This window comes from Oncorhynchus mykiss, chromosome 3 (assembly GCF_057628025.1).
Source record: "Oncorhynchus mykiss isolate SJ-2025 chromosome 3, ASM5762802v1, whole genome shotgun sequence".
Lineage (NCBI taxonomy): Eukaryota > Metazoa > Chordata > Actinopteri > Salmoniformes > Salmonidae > Oncorhynchus > Oncorhynchus mykiss.
The window spans coordinates 1,902,577-1,926,215 of NC_143024.1; the positions used below are offsets into that span (position 1 = coordinate 1,902,577).

A 23,639-nucleotide genomic window follows, 5' to 3' on the forward strand; every position below is an offset into this window, starting at 1 on the left:
ATAAGTGTCTTACTGCCTGGCCGGCCTCACAGTGAGAATCAGGAATAAGTGTCTTACTGCCTGGCCGGCCTCACAGTGAGAATCAGGAATAAGTGTCTTACTGGCTGGCCTGGCCGGCCTCACAGTGAGAATCAGGAATAAGTGTCTTACCGGCTGGCCTGGCCGGCCTCACAGTGGGAATCAGGAATAAGTGTCTGGGATGTCCAGACGGTACGTACCCGTGTTCATGGTGCGGTCGTGGTCAGTGTGTGTGAGGGTGTCGTTGTGGACCGAGCTGTCCTGAGAGAGGAAGTCTGATGGTTGAATCAGAGGAAACGGTTCCCTCTTCTCTGGAGAGGTGATGACGTACCCAAACGACGGCTGGAGAGAAGATACAACAACAAACTGGTCAAGTCAGAAGGGTGATGGGAAAAAAATCACAGCCTTAAACCCTCAGTGGTAGTCTCAAACATGGCTTCCCTTCTATCCCCTACGCACCGCGGGCAGGTTTCCCGGACTGAGACGAAGCCTTGTGTTCCTGAACTAAAAGGACACCAACCCTAAGAGACTACGTGAATAGTGAAAGAGTAGAGCAGCGGCCTGCAGAGCGGGGGCCTGCAGAGCGGGGGCCTGCAGAGCGGGGGCCTGCAGAGCGGCGGCCTGCAGAGCGGGGGCCTGCAGAGCGGCGGCCTGCAGAGCGGCGGCCTGCAGAGCGGGGGCCTGCAGAGCGGGGGCCTGCAGAGCGGCGGCCTGCAGAGCGGGGGCCTGCAGAGCGGCGGCCTGCAGAGCGGCGGCCTGCAGAGCGGCGGCCTGCAGAGCAGCATCAACAGGACACTGAACAAGTCCCATACCCGTTTGACTGTATCGTCCTCCCGGTCCTCCCCTAGACAGCCCAGGGCCTCAGAGCGCTGCTGGAAGAAGGTCCCTAGAGACAGACGGAGGTAGCTCTGGTTCCCTCTGTCCAGCTCCTGGGACACCTGGCTGGCCCGCATCAGGATGTGGCTGCTGGCTGGGAGTCTCCAGGAAGTGTCAGATAGGAGACCTGGACTGGTGGAGGCAGGCTCCATCACCTCCTCTTGCATGAACTGGTTCTCCTTCTCAAACTCCTTCTGGTCTTCTATGATCTTCTCTATGGCGTTACCTGGAACACAATAAAACAGGACAACTCCAGCACACTGCTGATCTGTCTATGGCGTTACCTGGAACACAAAACAGGACAACTCCAGCACACTGCTGATCTGTCTATGGCGTTACCTGGAACACAATAAAACAGGACAACTCCAGCACACTGCTGATCTGGACTCTTCCCAACACTGATTGAAGCCATAAGTCACGCGAGGCATTGCTGTATGGTGAATACAGTCCCTGGTAAATGGGGTTCGGCCCGTCACAACAGCGTAGGGCCAGTCAACCCATTTACCCGGGGTTCGGCCCGTCAACCCATTTACCCGGGGTTCGGCCCATCACAACAGCGTAGGGCCAGTCAACCCATTTACCTGGGGTTCGGCCCATCAACAGCGTAGGGCCAGTCAACCCATTTACCTGGGGTTCGGCCAGTCAACCCATTTACCTGGGGTTCGGCCAGTCAACCCATTTACCTGGGGTTCGGCCCGTCAACCCATTTACCCGGGGTTCGGCCAGTCAACCCATTTACCTGGGGTTCGGCCCGTCACAACAGCGTAGGGCCAGTCAACCCATTTACCCAGGGTTCGGCCCGTCACGACAGCGTAGAGCCAGTCAACCCATTTACCCGGGGTTCGGCCAGTCAAACCATTTACCTGGGGTTTGGCCAATCACAACAGCGTAGGGCCAGTCAACCCATTTACCCGGGGTTCGGCCCGTCACAACAGCGTAGAGCCAGTCAACCCATTTACCCGGGGTTCGGCCCGTCACAACAGCGTAGGGCCAGTCAACCCATTTACCTGGGGTTCGGTCCGTCACAACAGCGTAGGGCCAGTCAACCCATTTACCTGGGGTTCGGCCAGTCAACCCATTTACCTGAGACTGTATTTACCATGCAGCACTGCCTCGGGTGACTCCTCGCGTTTTATAAGACTGTTACCGACATATTAAACAACGATAACATCTTTTCATTGAAATGTTATTTGGATTATTTCACAGGAAGAGAAAATGTGGTTGTTAGTGATTTGGGGCACGTTGCTACAGACCCCGTCGTTAATTATTTCAGCATAGTTTCTCTGGAAAAGGCCTGTTCATTCCTTCAGGCTGGATAACCTTCTGGTCGCTTGCTAGCCAGACATTTTTCAGCTGACTCAGTCACGTCAAACATTGAACCCGGAATGACAGGACAGTGGCTGCATTCGTTTGAGCTGGTGTTCTATTGGCATTTACTTGGGTAAGTCCGTGATGATGACATTGATGCGTGATTTCGCCTGACTCAGAAAAAAGTTATTCTGGGCACCGTTCATGTCTGGTACTAAAGAGAGCTAAATTCCAAAGTGAAACATCAGAAAGGCAGACAGCTTGGCTGATATTAACCCCCCGGCTGTACCAAACTAAACGCTAGGCTGATATTAACCCCCGGCTGTACCAAACTAAACGCTAGGCTGATATTAACCCCCCAGCTGTACCAAACTAAACGCTAGGCTGATATTAACCCCCAGCTGTACCAAACTAAACGCTAGGCTGATACTAACCCCCAGCTGTACCAAACTAAACACTAGGCTGATACTAACCCCCGGCTGTACCAAACCAAACGCTAGGCTGATATTAACCCCCCAGCTGTACCAAACTAAAAGCTAGGCTGATACTAACCCCCGGCTGTACCAAACTAAACGCTAGGCTGATATTAACCCCCCGGCTGTACCAAACCAAAGGCTAGGCTGATATTAACCCCCCAGCTGTACCAAACTAAACGCTAGGCTGATACTAACCCCCAGCTGTACCAAACTAAACGCTAGGCTGATATTAACCCCCCGGCTGTACCAAACCAAACGCTAGGCTGATATTAACCCCCCGGCTGTACCAAACTAAACGCTAGGCTGATATTAACCCCCCGGCTGTACCAAACTAAACGCTAGGCTGATACTAACCCCCAGCTGTACCAAACTAAACGCTAGGCTGATATTAACCCCCCAGCTGTACCAAACTAAACGCTAGGCTGATACTAACCCCCAGGCTGTACCAAACTAAACGCTAGGCTGATATTAACCCCCGGCTGTACCAAACTAAACGCTAGGCTGATACTAACCCCCTGGCTGTACCAAACTAAACGCTAGGCTGATATTAACCCCCCGGCTGTACCAAACTAAACGCTAGGCTGATATTAACCCCAGCTGTACCAAACTAAACGCTAGGCTGACATTAACCCCCCGGCTGTACCAAACTAAACGCTAGGCTGATACTAACCCCCAGCTGTACCAAACTAAACGCTAGGCTGATACTAACCCCCAGCTGTACCAAACTAAACGCTAGGCTGATACTAACCCCCCGGCTGTACCAAACTAAACGCTAGGCTGATACTACCCCCCGGCTGTACCAAACTAAACGCTAGGCTGATATTAACCCCCAGCTGTACCAAACTAAACGCTAGGCTGATACTAACCCCCCGGCTGTACCAAACTAAACGCTAGGCTGATATTAACCCCCAGCTGTACCAAACTAAACGCTAGGCTGATACTAACCCCCCGGCTGTACCAAACTAAACGCTAGGCTGATACTAACCCCCGGCTGTACCAAACTAAACGCTAGGCTGATACTAACCCCCAGCTGTACCAAACTAAACGCTAGGCTGATATTAACCCCCCGGCTGTACCAAACTAAACGCTAGGCTGATATTAACCCCCCGGCTGTACCAAACTAAACGCTAGGCTGATATTAACCCCCCAGCTGTACCAAACTAAACGCTAGGCTGATACTAACCCCCAGCTGTACCAAACTAAACACTAGGCTGATACTAACCCCCGGCTGTACCAAACTAAACGCTAGGCTGATATTAACCCCCCGGCTGTACCAAACCAAACGCTAGGCTGATATTAACCCCCCAGCTGTACCAAACTAAAAGCTAGGCTGATACTAACCCCCGGCTGTACCAAACTAAACGCTAGGCTGATATTAACCCCCCGGCTGTACCAAACCAAACGCTAGGCTGATATTAACCCCCCAGCTGTACCAAACTAAACGCTAGGCTGATACTAACCCCCAGCTGTACCAAACTAAACGCTAGGCTGATATTAACCCCCCGGCTGTACCAAACCAAACGCTAGGCTGATATTAACCCCCCGGCTGTACCAAACTAAACGCTAGGCTGATATTAACCCCCCGGCTGTACCAAACTAAACGCTAGGCTGATACTAACCCCCTGGCTGTACCAAACTAAACGCTAGGCTGATATTAACCCCCCGGCTGTACCAAACTAAACGCTAGGCTGATATTAACCCCCAGCTGTACCAAACTAAACGCTAGGCTGATATTAACCCCCCGGCTGTACCAAACTAAACGCTAGGCTGATACTAACCCCCAGCTGTACCAAACTAAACGCTAGGCTGATATTAACCCCCCGGCTGTACCAAACTAAACGCTAGGCTGATAGTAACCCCCGGCTGTACCAAACTAAACGCTAGGCTGATAGTAACCCCCAGCTGTACCAAACTAAACGCTAGGCTGATAGTAACCCCCAGCTGTACCAAACTAAACGCTAGGCTGATATTAACCCCCCGGCTGTACCAAACTAAACGCTAGGCTGATACTAACCCCCGGCTGTAGCAAACTAAACGCTAGGCTGATAGTAACCCCCCGGCTGTACCAAACTAAACGCTAGGCTGATACTAACCCCCCGGCTGTACCAAACTAAACGCTAGGCTGATATTAACCCCCAGCTGTACCAAACTAAACGCTAGGCTGATACTAACCCCCCGGCTGTACCAAACTAAACGCTAGGCTGATATTAACCCCCAGCTGTACCAAACTAAACGCTAGGCTGATACTAACCCCCCGGCTGTACCAAACTAAACGCTAGGCTGATACTAACCCCCGGCTGTACCAAACTAAACGCTAGGCTGATACTAACCCCCAGCTGTACCAAACTAAACGCTAGGCTGATATTAACCCCCCGGCTGTACCAAACTAAACGCTAGGCTGATATTAACCCCCCGGCTGTACCAAACTAAACGCTAGGCTGATATTAACCCCCCAGCTGTACCAAACTAAAAGCTAGGCTGATACTAACCCCCGGCTGTACCAAACTAAACGCTAGGCTAATATTAACCCCCCGGCTGTACCAAACCAAACGCTAGGCTGATATTAACCCCCCAGCTGTACCAAACTAAACGCTAGGCTGATACTAACCCCCAGCTGTACCAAACTAAACGCTAGGCTGATATTAACCCCCCGGCTGTACCAAACTAAACGCTAGGCTGATATTAACCCCCCAGCTGTACCAAACTAAAAGCTAGGCTGATACTAACCCCCGGCTGTACCAAACTAAACGCTAGGCTAATATTAACCCCCCGGCTGTACCAAACCAAACGCTAGGCTGATATTAACCCCCCAGCTGTACCAAACTAAACGCTAGGCTGATACTAACCCCCAGCTGTACCAAACTAAACGCTAGGCTGATATTAACCCCCCGGCTGTACCAAACCAAACGCTAGGCTGATATTAACCCCCCGGCTGTACCAAACTAAACGCTAGGCTGATATTAACCCCCCGGCTGTACCAAACTAAACGCTAGGCTGATACTAACCCCCAGCTGTACCAAACTAAACGCTAGGCTGATATTAACCCCCCAGCTGTACCAAACTAAACGCTAGGCTGATACTAACCCCCAGGCTGTACCAAACTAAACGCTAGGCTGATATTAACCCCCCAGCTGTACCAAACTAAACGCTAGGCTGATATTAACCCCCCGGCTGTACCAAACTAAACGCTAGGCTGATAGTAACCCCCGGCTGTACCAAACTAAACGCTAGGCTGATAGTAACCCCCAGCTGTACCAAACTAAACGCTAGGCTGATATTAACCCCCCGGCTGTACCAAACTAAACGCTAGGCTGATATTAACCCCCCGGCTGTACCAAACTAAACGCTAGGCTGATAGTAACCCCCCGGCTGTACCAAACTAAACGCTAGGCTGATAGTAACCCCCAGCTGTACCAAACTAAACGCTAGGCTGATATTAACCCCCCGGCTGTACCAAACTAAACGCTAGGCTGATAGTAACCCCCAGCTGTACCAAACTAAACGCTAGGCTGATACTAACCCCCGGCTGTAGCAAACTAAACGCTAGGCTGATAGTAACCCCCCGGCTGTACCAAACTAAACGCTAGGCTGATACTAACCCCCGGCTGTAGCAAACTAAACGCTAGGCTGATAGTAACCCCCGGCTGTAGCAAACTAACCGCTAGGCTGGAAGAGAGGAAATAATGTGGAAGTTGAGATGATTGGGACAGCAACATGATATTCTGACGAGGCACAGTGATCATTTGGGACAGCAACATGATATTCTGACGAGGCACAGCAACATGATATTCTGACGAGGCACAGCAACATGATATTCTGATGAGGCACGGTGATCATTTGGGACAGCAACATGATATTCTGACGAGGCACGGTGATCATTTGGGACAGCAACATGATATTCTGATGAGGCACAGTGATCATTTGGGACAGCAACATGATATTCTGATGAGGCACGGCAACATGATATTCTGACGAGGCACAGCAACATGATATTCTGACGAGGCACAGCAACATGATATTCTGATGAGGCACGGTGATCATTTGGGACAGCAACATGATATTCTGACGAGGCACGGTGATCATTTGGGACAGCAACATGATATTCTGATGAGGCACAGTGATCATTTGGGACAGCAACATGATATTCTGATGAGGCACGGCAACATGATATTCTGACGAGGCACAGCAACATGATATTCTGATGAGGCACGGCAACATGATATTCTGACGAGGCACAGCAACATGATATTCTGACGAGGCACAGCAACATGATATTCTGATGAGGCACGGTGATCATTTGGGACAGCAACATGATATTCTGACGAGGCACAGCAACATGATATTCTGACGAGGCACGGTGATCATTTGGGACAGCAACATGATATTCTGACGAGGCACGGTGATCATTTGGGACAGCAACATGATATTCTGATGAGGCACAGTGATCATTTGGGACAGCAACATGATATTCTGACGAGGCACGGTGATCATTTTCAGATGGAGCTTAACGGCCAATAGAACACAGTTTGGAACGCTGTTCGTTCAATCAGCATTCAGGATCCAAACAAGCAGTTTTAATAATGGATCTTTGGTACCAACGTTACGGTGCGGAACACCAACCCCTAGTTAGAACCAAAATGACAATACACAAATCCCTATTTCCATGTACAGCTAAAAGAACAGTTTGACAATAGCCCCTCTACTTACTGCCTGGAACGAAGTCCTCAGCCTGGAACTGGTCTGCTACCTCCGGCAGCTGGTTTCCATCCACCTCCTTCTCAAAGGACGAGTAGTAAGCCAGATCAGTCACCCACTTCCCCTCCTCGTTCTGGTAGACCACACTGTGAGAGGCTGGAACACAGACACACACACAGGGAGGACAATGAACCACACAGACCTCGTTCTGGTAGACCACACTGTGAGAGGCTAGAACACAGACACACACACACACACAGGGAGGACAATGAACCACACAGACCTGATGGAGACCCTGTTCTATAAACCAGGGTACCAGTGAGGATTTACTACAGCTGGACAACTTGGTACAGCTGTTAAGTCATTAACAATAAAAATCAGACAATTGTTTTCAAGTCATTAAGATGAGGTTGGATCATAGCGATATTCAATCAAATTCACCCGTTGATTTAAAACCTGTTTCACCCTGTATCGTGGTTGGTGTCTTGACGGATCGGTCCAAAATCAAGTCATAAAACATTTATTTTCTGTCCATGAATTTATAGCAGTGTAAGTTGTTACATCATATATTAACCATGACCCCTGTAAGGATCCTGGGTGTAGTTGTTACATCAGATATTAAACATGACCCCTGTAAGGATCCTGGGTCTAGTTGTTACATCAGATATTAATCATGACCCCTGTAAGGATCCTGGGTCTAGTTGTTACATCATATATTAAATCATGACCCCTGTAAGGATCCTGGGTCTAGTTGTTACATCAGATATTAATCATGACCCCTGTAAGGATCCTGGGTCTAGTTGTTACATCAGATATTAATCATGACCCCTGTAAGGATCCTGGGTCTAGTTGTTACATCAGATATTAAACATGACCCCTGTAAGGATCCTGGGTCTAGTTGTTACATCAGATATTAAACATGACCCCTGTAAGGATCCTGGGTCTAGTTGTCAGACAGTAGTTGAATAGAGACCTCAGAAATGCAGTGTAGCATTTATTGTCTCCTTATGTTACGGGATGAAAACACTTCTCCTGGGCACACAAATCCCCAAAATGTAAAAAACACAAATCCCCAAAATGTAAAAAACACAAATCCCCAAAATGTAAAAAACACAAATCCCCAAAATGTAACACACAAATCCCCAAAATGTAAAAAACACAAATCCCCAAAATGTAACACACAAATCCCCAAAATGTAAAAAACACAAATCCCCAAAATGTAAAAAACACAAATCCCCAAAATGTAAAAAACACAAATCCCCAAAATGTAAAACACAAATCCCCAAAATGTAAAAAACACAAATCCCCAAAATGTAAAAAACACAAATCCCCAAAATGTAAAAAACACAAATCCCCAAAATGTAAAAAACACAAATCCCCAAAATGTAAAAAACACAAATCCCCAAAATGTAAAAAACACAAATCCCCAAAATGTAAAAAACACAAATCCCCAAAATGTAAAAAACACAAATCCCCAAAATGTAAAAAACACAAATCCCCAAAATGTAAAAAACACAAATCCCCAAAATGTAAAAAACACAAATCCCCAAAATGTAAAAAACACAAATCCCCAAAATGTAACACACACAAATCCCCAAAATGTAACACACAAATCCCCAAAATGTAACACACAAATCCCCAAAATGTAACACACAAATCCCCAAAATGTAAAAAACAAATCCCCAAAATGTAAAAAACACAAATCCCCAAAATGTAAAAAACACAAATCCCCAAAATGTAAAAAACACAAATCCCCAAAATGTAAAAAACACAAATCCCCAAAATGTAAAAAACACAAATCCCCAAAATGTAACACACAAATCCCCAAAATGTAAAAAACACAAATCCCCAAAATGTAAAAAACACAAATCCCCAAAATGTAACACACAAATCCCCAAAATGTAAAACACAAATCCCCAAAATGTAAAACACAAATCCCCAAAATGTAAAAAACACAAATCCCCAAAATGTAAAAAACACAAATCCCCAAAATGTAAAAAACACAAATCCCCAAAATGTAAAAAACACAAATCCCCAAAATGTAAAAAACACAAATCCCCAAAATGTAAAAAACACAAATCCCCAAAATGTAAAAAACACAAATCCCCAAAATGTAAAAAACACAAATCCCCAAAATGTAAAAAACACAAATCCCCAAAATGTAAAAAACACAAATCCCCAAAATGTAAAAAACACAAATCCCCAAAATGTAAAAAACACAAATCCCCAAAATGTAAAAAACACAAATCCCCAAAATGTAACACACACAAATCCCCAAAATGTAACACACAAATCCCCAAAATGTAAAACACAAATCCCCAAAATGTAAAAAACACAAATCCCCAAAATGTAAAAAACACAAATCCCCAAAATGTAAAAAACACAAATCCCCAAAATGTAAAAAACACAAATCCCCAAAATGTAAAAAACACAAATCCCCAAAATGTAAAAAACACAAATCCCCAAAATGTAAAAAACACAAATCCCCAAAATGTAAAAAACACAAATCCCCAAAATGTAAAAAACACAAATCCCCAAAATGTAAAAAACACAAATCCCCAAAATGTAAAAAACACAAATCCCCAAAATGTAAAAAACACAAATCCCCAAAATGTAAAAAACACAAATCCCCAAAATGTAACACACAAATCCCCAAAATGTAAAACACACAAATCCCCAAAATGTAAAAAACACAAATCCCCAAAATGTAAAAAACACAAATCCCCAAAATGTAACACACAAATCCCCAAAATGTAAAAAACACAAATCCCCAAAATGTAAAAAACACAAATCCCCAAAATGTAACACACAAATCCCCAAAATGTAACACACAAATCCCCAAAATGTAACACACAAATCCCCAAAATGTAACACACAAATCCCCAAAATGTAAAAAACACAAATCCCCAAAATGTAACACACAAATCCCCAAAATGTAACACACAAATCCCCAAAATGTAACACACACAAATCCCCAAAATGTAACACACAAATCCCCAAAATGTAACACACAAATCCCCAAAATGTAACACACAAATCCCCAAAATGTAAAAAACACAAATCCCCAAAATGTAAAAAACACAAATCCCCAAAATGTAAAAAACACAAATCCCCAAAATGTAAAAAACACAAATCCCCAAAATGTAAAAAACACAAATCCCCAAAATGTAAAAAACACAAATCCCCAAAATGTAAAAAACACAAATCCCCAAAATGTAAAACACACAAATCCCCAAAATGTAAAAAACACAAATCCCCAAAATGTAAAAAACACAAATCCCCAAAATGTAACACACAAATCCCCAAAATGTAACACACAAATCCCCAAAATGTAAAAAACACAAATCCCCAAAATGTAAAAAACACAAATCCCCAAAATGTAACACACAAATCCCCAAAATGTAACACACAAATCCCCAAAATGTAACACACAAATCCCCAAAATGTAACACACAAATCCCCAAAATGTAACACACAAATCCCCAAAATGTAACACACACAAATCCCCAAAATGTAACACACACAAATCCCCAAAATGTAACACACAAATCCCCAAAATGTAAAAAACACAAATCCCCAAAATGTAAAAAACACAAATCCCCAAAATGTAAAAAACACAAATCCCCAAAATGTAAAAAACACAAATCCCCAAAATGTAAAAAACACAAATCCCCAAAATGTAAAAAACACAAATCCCCAAAATGTAAAAAACACAAATCCCCAAAATGTAAAAAACACAAATCCCCAAAATGTAAAAAACACAAATCCCCAAAATGTAAAAAACACAAATCCCCAAAATGTAAAAAACACAAATCCCCAAAATGTAAAAAACACAAATCCCCAAAATGTAAAAAACACAAATCCCCAAAATGTAAAAAACACAAATCCCCAAAATGTAAAAAACACAAATCCCCAAAATGTAAAAAACACAAATCCCCAAAATGTAAAAAACACAAATCCCCAAAATGTAAAAAACACAAATCCCCAAAATGTAAAAAACACAAATCCCCAAAATGTAAAAAACACAAATCCCCAAAATGTAACACACAAATCCCCAAAATGTAAAAAACACAAATCCCCAAAATGTAAAAAACACAAATCCCCAAAATGTAAAAAACACAAATCCCCAAAATGTAAAAAACACAAATCCCCAAAATGTAAAAAACACAAATCCCCAAAATGTAAAAAACACAAATCCCCAAAATGTAAAAAACACAAATCCCCAAAATGTAAAAAACACAAATCCCCAAAATGTAAAACACACAAATCCCCAAAATGTAACACACAAATCCCCAAAATGTAACACACAAATCCCCAAAATGTAACACACAAATCCCCAAAATGTAACACACAAATCCCCAAAATGTAACACACAAATCCCCAAAATGTAACACACAAATCCCCAAAATGTAACACACAAATCCCCAAAATGTAACACACAAATCCCCAAAATGTAACACACAAATCCCCAAAATGTAACACACAAATCCCCAAAATGTAAAAAACACAAATCCCCAAAATGTAACACACAAATCCCCAAAATGTAACACACAAATCCCCAAAATGTAAAAAACACAAATCCCCAAAATGTAAAAAACACAAATCCCCAAAATGTAAAAAACACAAATCCCCAAAATGTAACACACAAATCCCCAAAATGTAAAAAACACAAATCCCCAAAATGTAAAAAACACAAATCCCCAAAATGTAAAAAACACAAATCCCCAAAATGTAAAAAACACAAATCCCCAAAATGTAACACACAAATCCCCAAAATGTAACACACAAATCCCCAAAATGTAAAAAACACAAATCCCCAAAATGTAAAAAACACAAATCCCCAAAATGTAAAAAACACAAATCCCCAAAATGTAAAAAACACAAATCCCCAAAATGTAAAAAACACAAATCCCCAAAATGTAACACACAAATCCCCAAAATGTAACACACAAATCCCCAAAATGTAACACACAAATCCCCAAAATGTAAAAAACACAAATCCCCAAAATGTAAAAAACACAAATCCCCAAAATGTAAAAAACACAAATCCCCAAAATGTAAAAAACACAAATCCCCAAAATGTAAAAAACACAAATCCCCAAAATGTAAAAAACACAAATCCCCAAAATGTAAAAAACACAAATCCCCAAAATGTAAAAAACACAAATCCCCAAAATGTAAACGATTGCAAAATCAAGCTCTTCTAACCGAAAGAGTCACCTTACGTTGATACTTAAAAACCTAAATCTATACCGCCATTAACGTGGTTCTTCAATGATTATGCATAATACTTGATGGATGCTAATCTGGTGTTAAGCTGTTTATTTACACATCATCATCATCATCATCATCATCTGATCCAGGAAGGAACAGGATGACAATGGAGTGAGTCCCAGTGGGTCCCACCCAGGGGGGCAGCTGACGGGGATCCACCCGGGGGGGCAGCTGACGGGGCACCACACAGGCAGCCGTTAGCATCACACAGGCAGCCGTTAGCACCGGGGCACCACACAGGCAGCCGTTAGCACCGGGGCACCACACAGGCAGCCGTTAGCACCGGGGCACCACACAGGCAGCCGTTAGCACCGGGGCACCACACAGGCAGCCGTTAGCACCGGGGCACCACACAGGCAGCCGTTAGCACCGGGACACACCACACAGGGAGCCGTTTGTACAGGGAACACGACACAGGGAGCAGTTTGTACCGGGGACACGACACAGGGAGCAGTTTGTACTGGGGACACTACATGGGGAACCGTTTGGGACTTACCCGGTTGGAAGTCCAGGTTATCAGGACAGTGGTTCCAGTCGCTGTCAGAGTGAGAGGAGTCCTCCTGTTGGAAGCTCTGAGAGAGGTACTTCGCTTCCAGAGAGATGTAGAGGAGATCCTTCTCACCCTGACTCATGTCTGACAGGCCAGGAGGACCAGGAGGTGCAGAGGAGTCCCCACATGGACCTCCTCTTGGCCCCAGGGCAGCAGGCCTCCCCCTCCCCTCCTCCTCATCATCACTAAGCGAAGGAAGCACCTGGTACAGAAGGAGAAAACTCACTAACACTGTATAATTGTGTACCTTTACCTTAATTTAACTAGGAGATGTTGGGATTCTTGAAATGTTTAACCCCGAGGGGCAGCATGTCCTAAATGTATTGGTTGACCCCGAGGGGCAGCATGTCTTACATGTATTGGTTAACCCCAAGGGGCAGCATGTCCTTTAACCCCGAGGGGCAGCATGTCCTAAATGTATTGGTTAACCCCAAGGGGCAGCATGTCCTTTAACCCCGAGGGGCAGCATGTCCTAAATGTATTGGTTGACCCCGAGGGGCAGCATGTCCTAAATGTATTGGTTAACCCCGAGGGGCAGCATGTCCTAAATGTATTGGTTAACCTCGAGGGGCAGCATGTCCTAAATGTATTGGTTAACCCCGAGGGGCAGCATGTCCTTTAACCCCGAGGGGCAGCATGTCCTAAATGTATTGGTTGACCCGAGGGGCAGCATGTCCTAAATGTATTGGTTGACCCCGAGGGGCAGCATGTCCTTTAACCCCGAGGGGCAGCATGTCCTAAATGTATTGGTTAACCCGAGGGGCAGCATGTCCTTTAACCCCGAGGGGCAGCATGTCCTAAATTTATTGGTTAACCCCGAGGGGCAGCATGTCCTAAATGTATTGGTTGACCCGAGGGGCAGCATGTCCTTTAACCCCGAGGGGCAGCATGTCCTAAATTTATTGGTTAACCCCGAGGGGCAGCATGTCCTAAATGTATTGGTTAACCCCGAGGGGCAGCATGTCCTACATGTATTGGTTAACCCCATTGGGCAGCATGTCCTTTAACCCCGAGGGGCAGCATGTCCTAAATGTATTGGTTGACCCGAGGGGCAGCATGTCCTAAATGTATTGGTTAACCTCGAGGGGCAGCATGTCCTAAATTTATTGGTTAACCCCGAGGGGCAGCATGTCCTAAATGTATTGGTTGACCCGAGGGGCAGCATGTCCTAAATGTATTGGTTGACCCCGAGGGGCAGCATGTCCTAAATGTATTGGTTAACCCCGAAGGGCAGCATGTCCTAAATGTATTGGTTAACCTCGAGGGGCAGCATGTCCTAAATGTATTGGTTAACCCCGAGGGGCAGCATGTCCTTTAACCCCGAGGGGCAGCATGTCCTAAATGTATTGGTTAACCTCGAGGGGCAGCATGTCCTAAATGTATTGGTTAACCCTGAGGGGCAGCATGTCCTTTAACCCCGAGGGGCAGCATGTCCTAAATGTATTGGTTGACCCGAGGGGCAGCATGTCCTAAATGTATTGGTTGACCCCGAGGGGCAGCATGTCCTAAATGTATTGGTTGACCCCGAGGGGCAGCATGTCCTTTAACCCCGAGGGGCAGCATGTCCTAAATGTATTGGTTGACCCCGAGGGGCAGCATGTCCTAAATGTATTGGTTAACCCCGAGGGGCAGCATGTCCTAAATGTATTGGTTGACCCCGAGGGGCAGCATGTCCTTTAACCCCGAGGGGCAGCATGTCCTAAATGTATTGGTTGACCCCGAGGGGCAGCATGTCCTAAATGTATTGGTTAACCCCGAGGGGCAGCATGTCCTAAATGTATTGGTTAACCTCGAGGGGCAGCATGTCCTAAATGTATTGGTTAACCCCGAGGGGCAGCATGTCCTACATGTATTGGTTAACCCCGAGGGGTAGCATGTCCTAAATGTATTGGTTAACCTCGAGGGGCAGCATGTCCTACATGTATTGGTTAACCCCGAGGGGTAGCATGTCCTAAATGTATTGGTTAACCTCGAGGGGCAGCATGTCCTACATGTAATGGTTTGTCAGTGTACCTGAGAGAGGTGGAAGCTGCTCTGTGTGGTCTGGAGGTGAGAGGTCATGTCCTGGGGTCTCCAGTGTCCAGCACCAGTCCTCAGATATATAGAATCCAAGACACCTTGACCCTCCCCTGCCACCGTAGACTCTGTACTGTCCATGGCATCCTGCAGAACCAAACCCCCCCACACACACACACATTAATGGAGGGGACAAGATTATCCAAGTGTCTGTTGTATGTAACAATATCACTGCCGGTGACCGTATTACATCCGGTAAATAGCACAGAACACGGGGTAGTGGGCGGCCAGGAGTTTTTCCTGACAGCGTGACCTGACCTGGAGGAACTCCTGGCCTCTTAGGTACAACTCCTGCCATGTACACAGTCTAGGTCCACACTGGTGTTGTAATGGAAAAAGGCCAACAGAAGACTCACCAGCGCCTCCTGTCTGTCTAAGGCCATACTCCAGTTGACAGGGGACATCCTCTGGGGCCCAGCGCTGGTCTCTCCAGTCCCCACCGGCCCCACACGGTCCCCCATCAGGCTGCCCCGGCTCAGCCCCAGTAGAGTGTGAGGGTCCTGGGCATTCTCTCCCGGCACGCTGGCCCCCAGGATCCCCAGCCCCCGCAGCACATCGTAGGTGGTCTGGGCCGAGGAGGAGAGGGGTAGAGTGGACACGCCATCGTTCCCTCCCTCCTCACTCCCACTGCTTCCGTCTCCTCCTCCTCCTGGCGAAGGACAGATGACCGGTTACCAACATCCACTCAGAGGTCGGCATGTTCATATAAGGAAATCAGTCAATTTAAATAAATTCATTAGGCCCTAATCTATCTAATCTGTTGATCAGACACCTTAAAAATAGAAAAGGTAGGGGCGTGGACCAGGAAACCAGTCAGTATCTGGTGGGACCACCTCATGCAGCGAGACATCTCCTTCACATAGTCGACCAGGCTGCTGACCGACCAGGCTGCTGACCGACCAGGCTGCTGACCGACCAGGCTGCTGACCGACCAGGCTGCTGACCGACCAGGCTGCTGACCGACCAGGCTGCTGAGGCTGCCGACCGACCAGGCTGCCGACCGACCAGGCTGCCGACCGACCAGGCTGCCGACCGATCAGGCTGCCGACCGATCAGGCTGCCGACCGATCAGGCTGCCGACCGACCAGGCTGCCGACCGACCAGGCTGCCGATCCTTGTTGAAACATGAGGTGATGGAGGAGGATGAATGGCACAACAGACCTCAGGATCTCATCACGGTATCTCTGTACATTCATTATGTGTGTTTATATGTTCATCAGTGTATGTTACCTGTTACAGTGTTGATGACTTGGCCCTCCGCAGAGTATCTGTGTTCTAACCAACCAGCCCCCCCCCCCCCCCCACGAGCCGACGTAGCCAATCAGTGTATGTTACCTGTTACAGTGTTGATGACTTGGCCCTCCGCAGAGTATCTGTGTTCTAACCCAGGTAGAGGGTTACGACCAGAGTAAACTTCTTCGTCAGAGCTGCCTCCCTCCAGCCCAGGTCTGAAGCTGGGACGGTAGCTCTCCCCCACCTAACCCAGACAGACATAATGACCTCTGGTCTGACAGGCTAAAACAGGGCTGTGTTCAGTAGGACAATTTGGGAGAAAACATTTTGAAAACCAAACGCTACATCAACTTATCAAATACTGGTTTGGTTGAAAATGATTCGTACATTCTGTTTTGTAACGTTGTTCACCTGTGTGTTTTCTACTGAAAACCACCAAGGTCAACCAGAAGCAGTGAGATAGAGAAACAGACAGGGACAGAGACATTATCATACCAGCTGTCGGGAGGTGCTGGACAGCAGGAGTCTGTGTCTGGTAGAAGTGTGTCTCCTAGCTGCCTCCAGCTCATCCTCAGTGTCCTCCTCATCACTGCCGGGACACGAGTCCATCCCTGTAGCAGCCAGCCGTACGTCAGGCATCTGGAAACCCTCATGACAGGACAAACAATCCAATCTTAGTGAAACCAGGCTGAAATTAGAATACTAATATACTGTTTAGTTTGTACAGGAAAATTAATAAAGAATACTAGTTGTGAACAAGATCCATAGGCTGGACAAGTGTATGACAGAGCTGCTCTTAGTCTCCATAGGCTGACAGAGCTGCTCTTAGTCTCCATAGGCTGACAGAGCTGCTCTTAGTCTCCATAGGCTGACAGAGCTGCTCTTAGTCTCCATAGGCTGACAGAGCTGCTCTTAGTCTCCATAGGCTGACAGAGCTGCTCTTAGTCTCCATAGGCTGACAGAGCTGCTCTTAGTCTCCATAGGCTGACAGAGCTGCTCTTAGTCTCCATAGGCTGACAGAGATGCTCTTAGTCTCCATAGGCTGACAGAGCTGCTCTTAGTCTCCATAGGCTGACAGAGCTGCTCTTAGTCTCCATAGGCTGACAGAGCTGCTCTTAGTCTTCATAAAAAACGTTTCAATATACCAGTGTTTTCCACTACATTAAAATAGCCAACCAGGCCCCGCCCGAGCCAGAGACGGAGCCAACCGGTCCCCGCCGGAGACGGAGCCAACCGGTCCCCGCCGGAGACGGAGCCAACCGGTCCCCGCCGGAGACGGAGCCAACCAGGCCCCGCCAGCAAGAGACTGAGCCAACCAGGCCCCGCCAGCAAGAGACTGAGCCAACCAGGCCCCGCCAGCAAGAGACTGAGCCAACCAGGCCCCGCCAGCAAGAGACTGAGCCAACCAGGCCCCGCCCGCAAGAGACTGAGCCAACCAGGCCCCGCCCGAGCCAGAGACTGAGCCAACCAGGCCCCGCCCAGCCAGAGACGGAGCCAACCAGGCCCCGCCCAGCCAGAGACGGAGCCAACCAGGCCCCGCCGAGCCAGAGACGGAGCCAACCAGGCCCCGCCCGAGCCAGAGACGGAGCCAACCAGGCCCCGCCCGAGCCAGAGCCAACCAGGCCCCGCCCGAGCCAGAGACAACCAGGCCCCGCCCGAGCCAGAGACGGAGCCAACCAGGCCCCGCCCGAGCCAGAGCCAGAGACGGAGCCAACCAGGCCCCGCCCGAGCCAGAGACGGAGCCAACCAGGCCCCGCCCAGCCAGAGACGGAGCCAACCAGGCCCCGCCCGAGCCAGAGACGGAGCCAACCAGGCCCCGCCCGAGCCAGAGACGGAGCCAACCAGGCCCCGCCCGAGCCAGAGACGGAGCCAACCAGGCCCCGCCCGAGCCAGAGACGGAGCCAACCAGGCCCCGCCCGAGCCAGAGACGGAGCCAACCAGGCTCCGCCCAGCCAGAGACGGAGCCAACCAGGCCCCGCCCAGCCAGAGACGGAGCCAACCAGGCCCCGCCCAGCCAGAGACGGAGCCAACCAGGCCCCGCCCGAGCCAGAGACGGAGCCAACCAGGCCCCGCCCGAGCCAGAGCCAACCAGGCCCCGCCCGAGCCAGAGACAGAGCCAACCAGGCCCCGCCCGAGCCAGAGACGGAGCCAACCAGGCCCCGCCCGAGCCAGAGACGGAGCCAACCAGGCCCCGCCCGAGCCAGAGACGGAGCCAACCAGGCCCCGCCCGAGCCAGAGACGGAGCCAACCAGGCCCCGCCCGAGCCAGAGACGGAGCCAACCAGGCCCCGCCCGAGCCAGAGACGGAGCCAACCAGGCCCCGCCCGAGCCAGAGACGGAGCCAACCAGGCCCCGCCCGAGCCAGAGACGGAGCCAACCAGGCCCCGCCCGAGCCAGAGACGGAGCCAACCAGGCCCCGCCCGAGCCAGAGACGGAGCCAACCAGGCCCCGCCCGAGCCAGAGACGGAGCCAACCAGGCCCCGCCCGAGCCAGAGACGGAGCCAACCAAGCCCCGCCTTGATTCCATCCAAAACACTAAATTATTCAATACTTTATTGAGTTCACCTCCCAGATTGGAAGCATTTATGTTATTGTGCAGAAAGACATTACTTCACAATTTACATTACTGAACATGAATTCAGTGTATTGTTAGTTGTTTTGAAAATATGATCAGGATTAAGAACATTAAAACTAACATTTAATCCGTCTTCTTTGATATTGACCATAACCTGTTGGTGGGGGAAACTTGTGTTTTCGCTTTTCAACCCCAGCTCTGAAGCCACAAAATGGCATTCTTTAAATGGAAGCTTCTCTAAAGTAAAACAGGGTGGTGTACCGCAGGGCAGCTCTCTAGGCCCTCTACTCTTGTCTATTTTTACCAATGACCTGCCACTGGCATTAAACAAAGCCTGCTGATGATTCAACCATAAATGCAGCTAATGAAGTCACTGAAACCCTTAACAAAAAGCTACAATCTGTTTTGGAATGGGTGGCCAGTAATAAACTGGTACTCTTGGCTAAGAGTTGAGGAAAGTGACGTTCACTTCTTGTTTTTATAGTAAACATTAATGTGTTGAAAATTCCAAATTGTTAGCATAGTCAACTTACACACAGATCTGACAAACACACATACCCCCCAGCAGACATGCCACCAGGGGTCTTTTCACAGTCCCCCCAGCAGACATGCCACCAGGGGTCTTTTCACAGTCCCCCCAGCAGACATGCCACCAGGGGTCCCCCAGCAGACATGCCACCAGGGGTCTTTTCACAGTCCCCCCAGCAGACATGCCACCAGGGGTCTTTTCACAGTCCCCCCAGCAGACATGCCACCAGGGGTCTTTTCACAGTCCCCCCAGCAGACATGCCACCAGGGGTCTTTTCACAGTCCCCCCAGCAGACATGCCACCAGGGGTATTTTCACAGTCCCCCCAGCAGACATGCCACCAGGGGTCTTTTCACAGTCCCCCAGCAGACATGCCACCAGGGGTCTTTTCACAGTCCCCCCAGCAGACATGCCACCAGGGGTCTTTTCACAGTCCCCCCAGGTCCAGAACAAATTCAAGGAAACATACAGTATTATACAGAGCCATGAGTGCATGGAACTCCCATCTTCTATCGCAAGTGAACAGCAAACCTGGTTTCACAAAAACAAATAACTTGACGACATACGGGACGACACATACATGTTGTATGTACTGACATGTAGCTGATGGATGAGCACACGCTACATGTTAATGTTTTTACATGTATGTAAATAGTAAATTAATTTGTCTGTCGTTGTGTGTCAGACCTCTAAGACCAGCTAGTGTCTGTCAGCTAACGGGGGATCCCAATAAATCAAAAATGATACGTGGGCTAATTAATACATTTTCAATACATGTAGTTAATTCAGTACTAAGGTCAACTCATTGTTGAATTCTGTTTTAATGCCTGGATTCCGTGAGGGCCCTAATGATAAGGCTCTCCACATAGGGACCAGAATAAGGCTCTCCACATAGGGACCAGAATAAGGCTCTCCACATAGGGACCAGAATAAGGCTCTCCACATAGGGACCAGAATAAGGCTCTCCACATAGGGACCAGAATAAGGCTCTCCACATAGGGACCAGAATAAGGCTCTCCACATAGGGACCAGAATAAGGCTCTCCACATAGGGACCAGAATAAGGCTCTCCACATAGGGACCAGAATAAGGCTCTCCACATAGGGACCAGAATAAGGCTCTCCACATAGGGACCAGAATAAGGCTCTCCACATAGGGACCAGAATAAGGCTCTCCACATAGGGACCAGAATAAGGCTCTCCACATAGGGACCAGAATAAGGCTCTCCACATAGGGACCAGAATAAGGCTCTCCACATAGGGACCAGAATAAGGCTCTCCACATAGGGACCAGAATAAGGCTCTCCACATAGGGACCAGAATAAGGCTCTCCACATAGGGACCAGAATAAGGCTCTCCACATAGGGACCAGAATAAGGCTCTCCACATAGGGACCAGAATAAGGCTCTCCACATAGGGACCAGAATAAGGCTCTCCACATAGGGACCAGAATAAGGCTCTCCATATAGGGACCAGTATAAGGCTCTCCATATAGGGACCAGAATAAGGCTCTCCATATAGGGACCAGAATAAGGCTCTCCATATAGGGACCAGAATAAGGCTCTCCATATAGGGACCAGAATAAGGCTCTCCATATACAGACCAGAATAAGGCTCTCCACATAGGGACCAGAATAAGGCTCTCCACATAGGGACCAGAATAAGGCTCTCCATATAGGGACCAGAATAAGGCTCTCCATATACGGACCAGAATAAGGCTCTCCATATACAGACCAGAGCAACCAGGCCCCGCCCGAGCCAGAGACGGTGCCAACCAGGCCCCGCCCGAGCCAGAGACGGTGCCAACCAGGCCCCGCCCGAGCCAGAGACGGTGCCAACCAGGCCCCGCCCGAGCCAGAGACGGTGCCAACCAGGCCCCGCCCGAGCCAGAGACGGTGCCAACCAGGCCCCGCCCGAGCCAGAGACGGTGCCAACCAGGCCCCGCCCGAGCCAGAGACGGTGCCAACCAGGCCCCGCCCGAGCCAGAGACGGAGCCAACCAGGCCCCGCCCGAGCCAGAGACGGAGCCAACCAGGCCCCGCCCGAGCCAGAGACGGAGCCAACCAGGCCCCGCCCGAGCCAGAGACGGAGCCAACCAGTCCCCGCCCGAGCCAGAGACGGAGCCAACCAGTCCCCGCCGGAGACGGAGCCAACCAGTCCCCGCCCGAGCCGGAGACGGAGCCAACCAGTCCCCGCCCGAGCCGGAGACGGAGCCAACCAGTCCCCGCCCGAGCCGGAGACGGAGCCAACCAGGCCCCGCCCGAGCCGGAGACGGAGCCAACCAGGCCCCGCCCGAGCCAGAGACGGAGCCAACCAGGCCCCGCCCGAGCCAGAGACGGAGCCAACCAGGCCCCGCCCGAGCCAGAGACGGAGCCAACCAGGCCCCGCCCGAGCCAGAGACGGAGCCAACCAGGCCCCGCCCGAGCCAGAGACGGAGCCAACCAGGCCCCGCCCGAGCCAGAGACGGAGCCAACCAGGCCCCGCCCGAGCCAGAGACGGAGCCAACCAGTCCCCGCCCGAGCCAGAGACGGAGCCAACCAGTCCCCGCCCGAGCCAGAGACGGAGCCAACCAGTCCCCGCCCGAGCCAGAGACGGAGCCAACCAGTCCCCGCCGGAGACGGAGCCAACCAGTCCCCGCCGGAGACGGAGCCAACCAGTCCCCGCCGGAGACGGAGCCAACCAGTCCCCGCCGGAGACGGAGCCAACCAGTCCCCGCCGGAGACGGAGCCAACCAGTCCAGGCGGAGACGGAGCCAACCAGTCCAGGCGGAGACGGAGCCAACCAGTCCAGGCGGAGACGGAGCCAACCAGTCCCCGCCGGAGACGCAGCCAACCAGTCCCCGCCGGAGACGGAGCCAACCAGTCCAGGCGGAGACGGAGCCAACCAGTCCCCGCCGGAGACGGAGCCAACCAGTCCAGGCGGAGACGGAGCCAACCAGTCCCCGCCCGAGCCAGAGACGGAGCCAACCAGTCCACGCCCGAGCCAGAGACGGAGCCAACCAGGCCCCGCCCGAGCCAGAGACGGAGCCAACCAGGCCCCGCCCGAGCCAGAGACGGAGCCAACCAGGCCCCGCCCGAGCCAGAGACGGAGCCAACCAGGCCCCGCCCGAGCCAGAGACGGAGCCAACCAGGCCCCGCCCGAGCCAGAGACGGAGCCAACCAGTCCCCGCCCGAGCCAGAGACGGAGCCAACCAGTCCCCGCCCGAGCCAGAGACGGAGCCAACCAGTCCCCGCCCGAGCCAGAGACGGAGCCAACCAGTCCCCGCCGGAGACGGAGCCAACCAGTCCCCGCCGGAGACGGAGCCAACCAGTCCCCGCCGGAGACGGAGCCAACCAGTCCCCGCCGGAGACGGAGCCAACCAGTCCAGGCGGAGACGGAGCCAACCAGTCCAGGCGGAGACGGAGCCAACCAGTCCCCGCCGGAGACGGAGCCAACCAGTCCCCGCCGGAGACGGAGCCAACCAGTCCAGGCGGAGACGGAGCCAACCAGTCCCCGCCGGAGACGGAGCCAACCAGTCCAGGCGGAGACGGAGCCAACCAGTCCCCGCCCGAGCCAGAGACGGAGCCAACCAGTCCACGCCCGAGCCAGAGACGGAGCCAACCAGGCCCCGCCCGAGCCAGAGACGGAGCCAACCAGGCCCCGCCCGAGCCAGAGACGGAGCCAACCAGGCCCCGCCCGAGCCAGAGACGGAGCCAACCAGGCCCCGCCCGAGCCAGAGACGGAGCCAACCAGGCCCCGCCCGAGCCAGAGACGGAGCCAACCAGGCCCCGCCCGAGCCAGAGACGGAGCCAACCAGGCCCCGCCCGAGCCAGAGACGGAGCCAACCAGGCCCCGCCCGAGCCAGAGACGGAGCCAACCAGGCCCCGCCCGAGCCAGAGACGGAGCCAACCAGGCCCCGCCCGAGCCAGAGACGGAGCCAACCAGGTCCCGCCCGAGCCAGAGACGGAGCCAACCAGGCCCCGCCCGAGCCAGAGACGGAGCCAACCAGGCCCCGCCCGAGCCAGAGACGGAGCCAACCAGGCCCCGCCCGAGCCA

At 50.4% G+C, this 23,639-nt stretch overlaps 1 protein-coding gene across 11 annotated transcripts in view; it reads right to left on the minus strand.

Annotated features, from left to right (window-relative positions):
* LOC110511365 (centrosomal protein of 192 kDa) overlaps positions 1 to 23,639 on the minus strand; it is an 88,388-nt gene that overhangs the window by 49,188 nt on the left and 15,561 nt on the right. For 7 of the 11 annotated variants that reach the window (XR_016491536.1, XM_090219249.1, XM_090219248.1 and 4 more), the window contains exons 9-16: positions 17,002 to 17,154; positions 16,609 to 16,750; positions 15,630 to 15,922; positions 15,211 to 15,360; positions 13,144 to 13,399; positions 7,386 to 7,529; positions 831 to 1,120; positions 219 to 360 (exon numbers count right to left, since the gene is read on the minus strand). Coding sequence is in view for 10 of the 11 variants with exons in the window: in XM_090219249.1 (XP_090075375.1) it covers positions 219 to 360; positions 831 to 1,120; positions 7,386 to 7,529; positions 13,144 to 13,399; positions 15,211 to 15,360; positions 15,630 to 15,922; positions 16,609 to 16,750; positions 17,002 to 17,154 (1,570 nt within the window). In the remaining variant the exon portion in view is untranslated. Of the gene's footprint in view, positions 1 to 218; positions 361 to 830; positions 1,121 to 7,385; positions 7,530 to 13,143; positions 13,400 to 15,210; positions 15,361 to 15,629; positions 15,923 to 16,608; positions 16,751 to 17,001; positions 17,155 to 23,639 lie in introns of those variants that run through there. The other 4 variants (XM_090219259.1, XM_090219261.1, XM_090219258.1 and 1 more) reach the window with 2 other exon arrangements.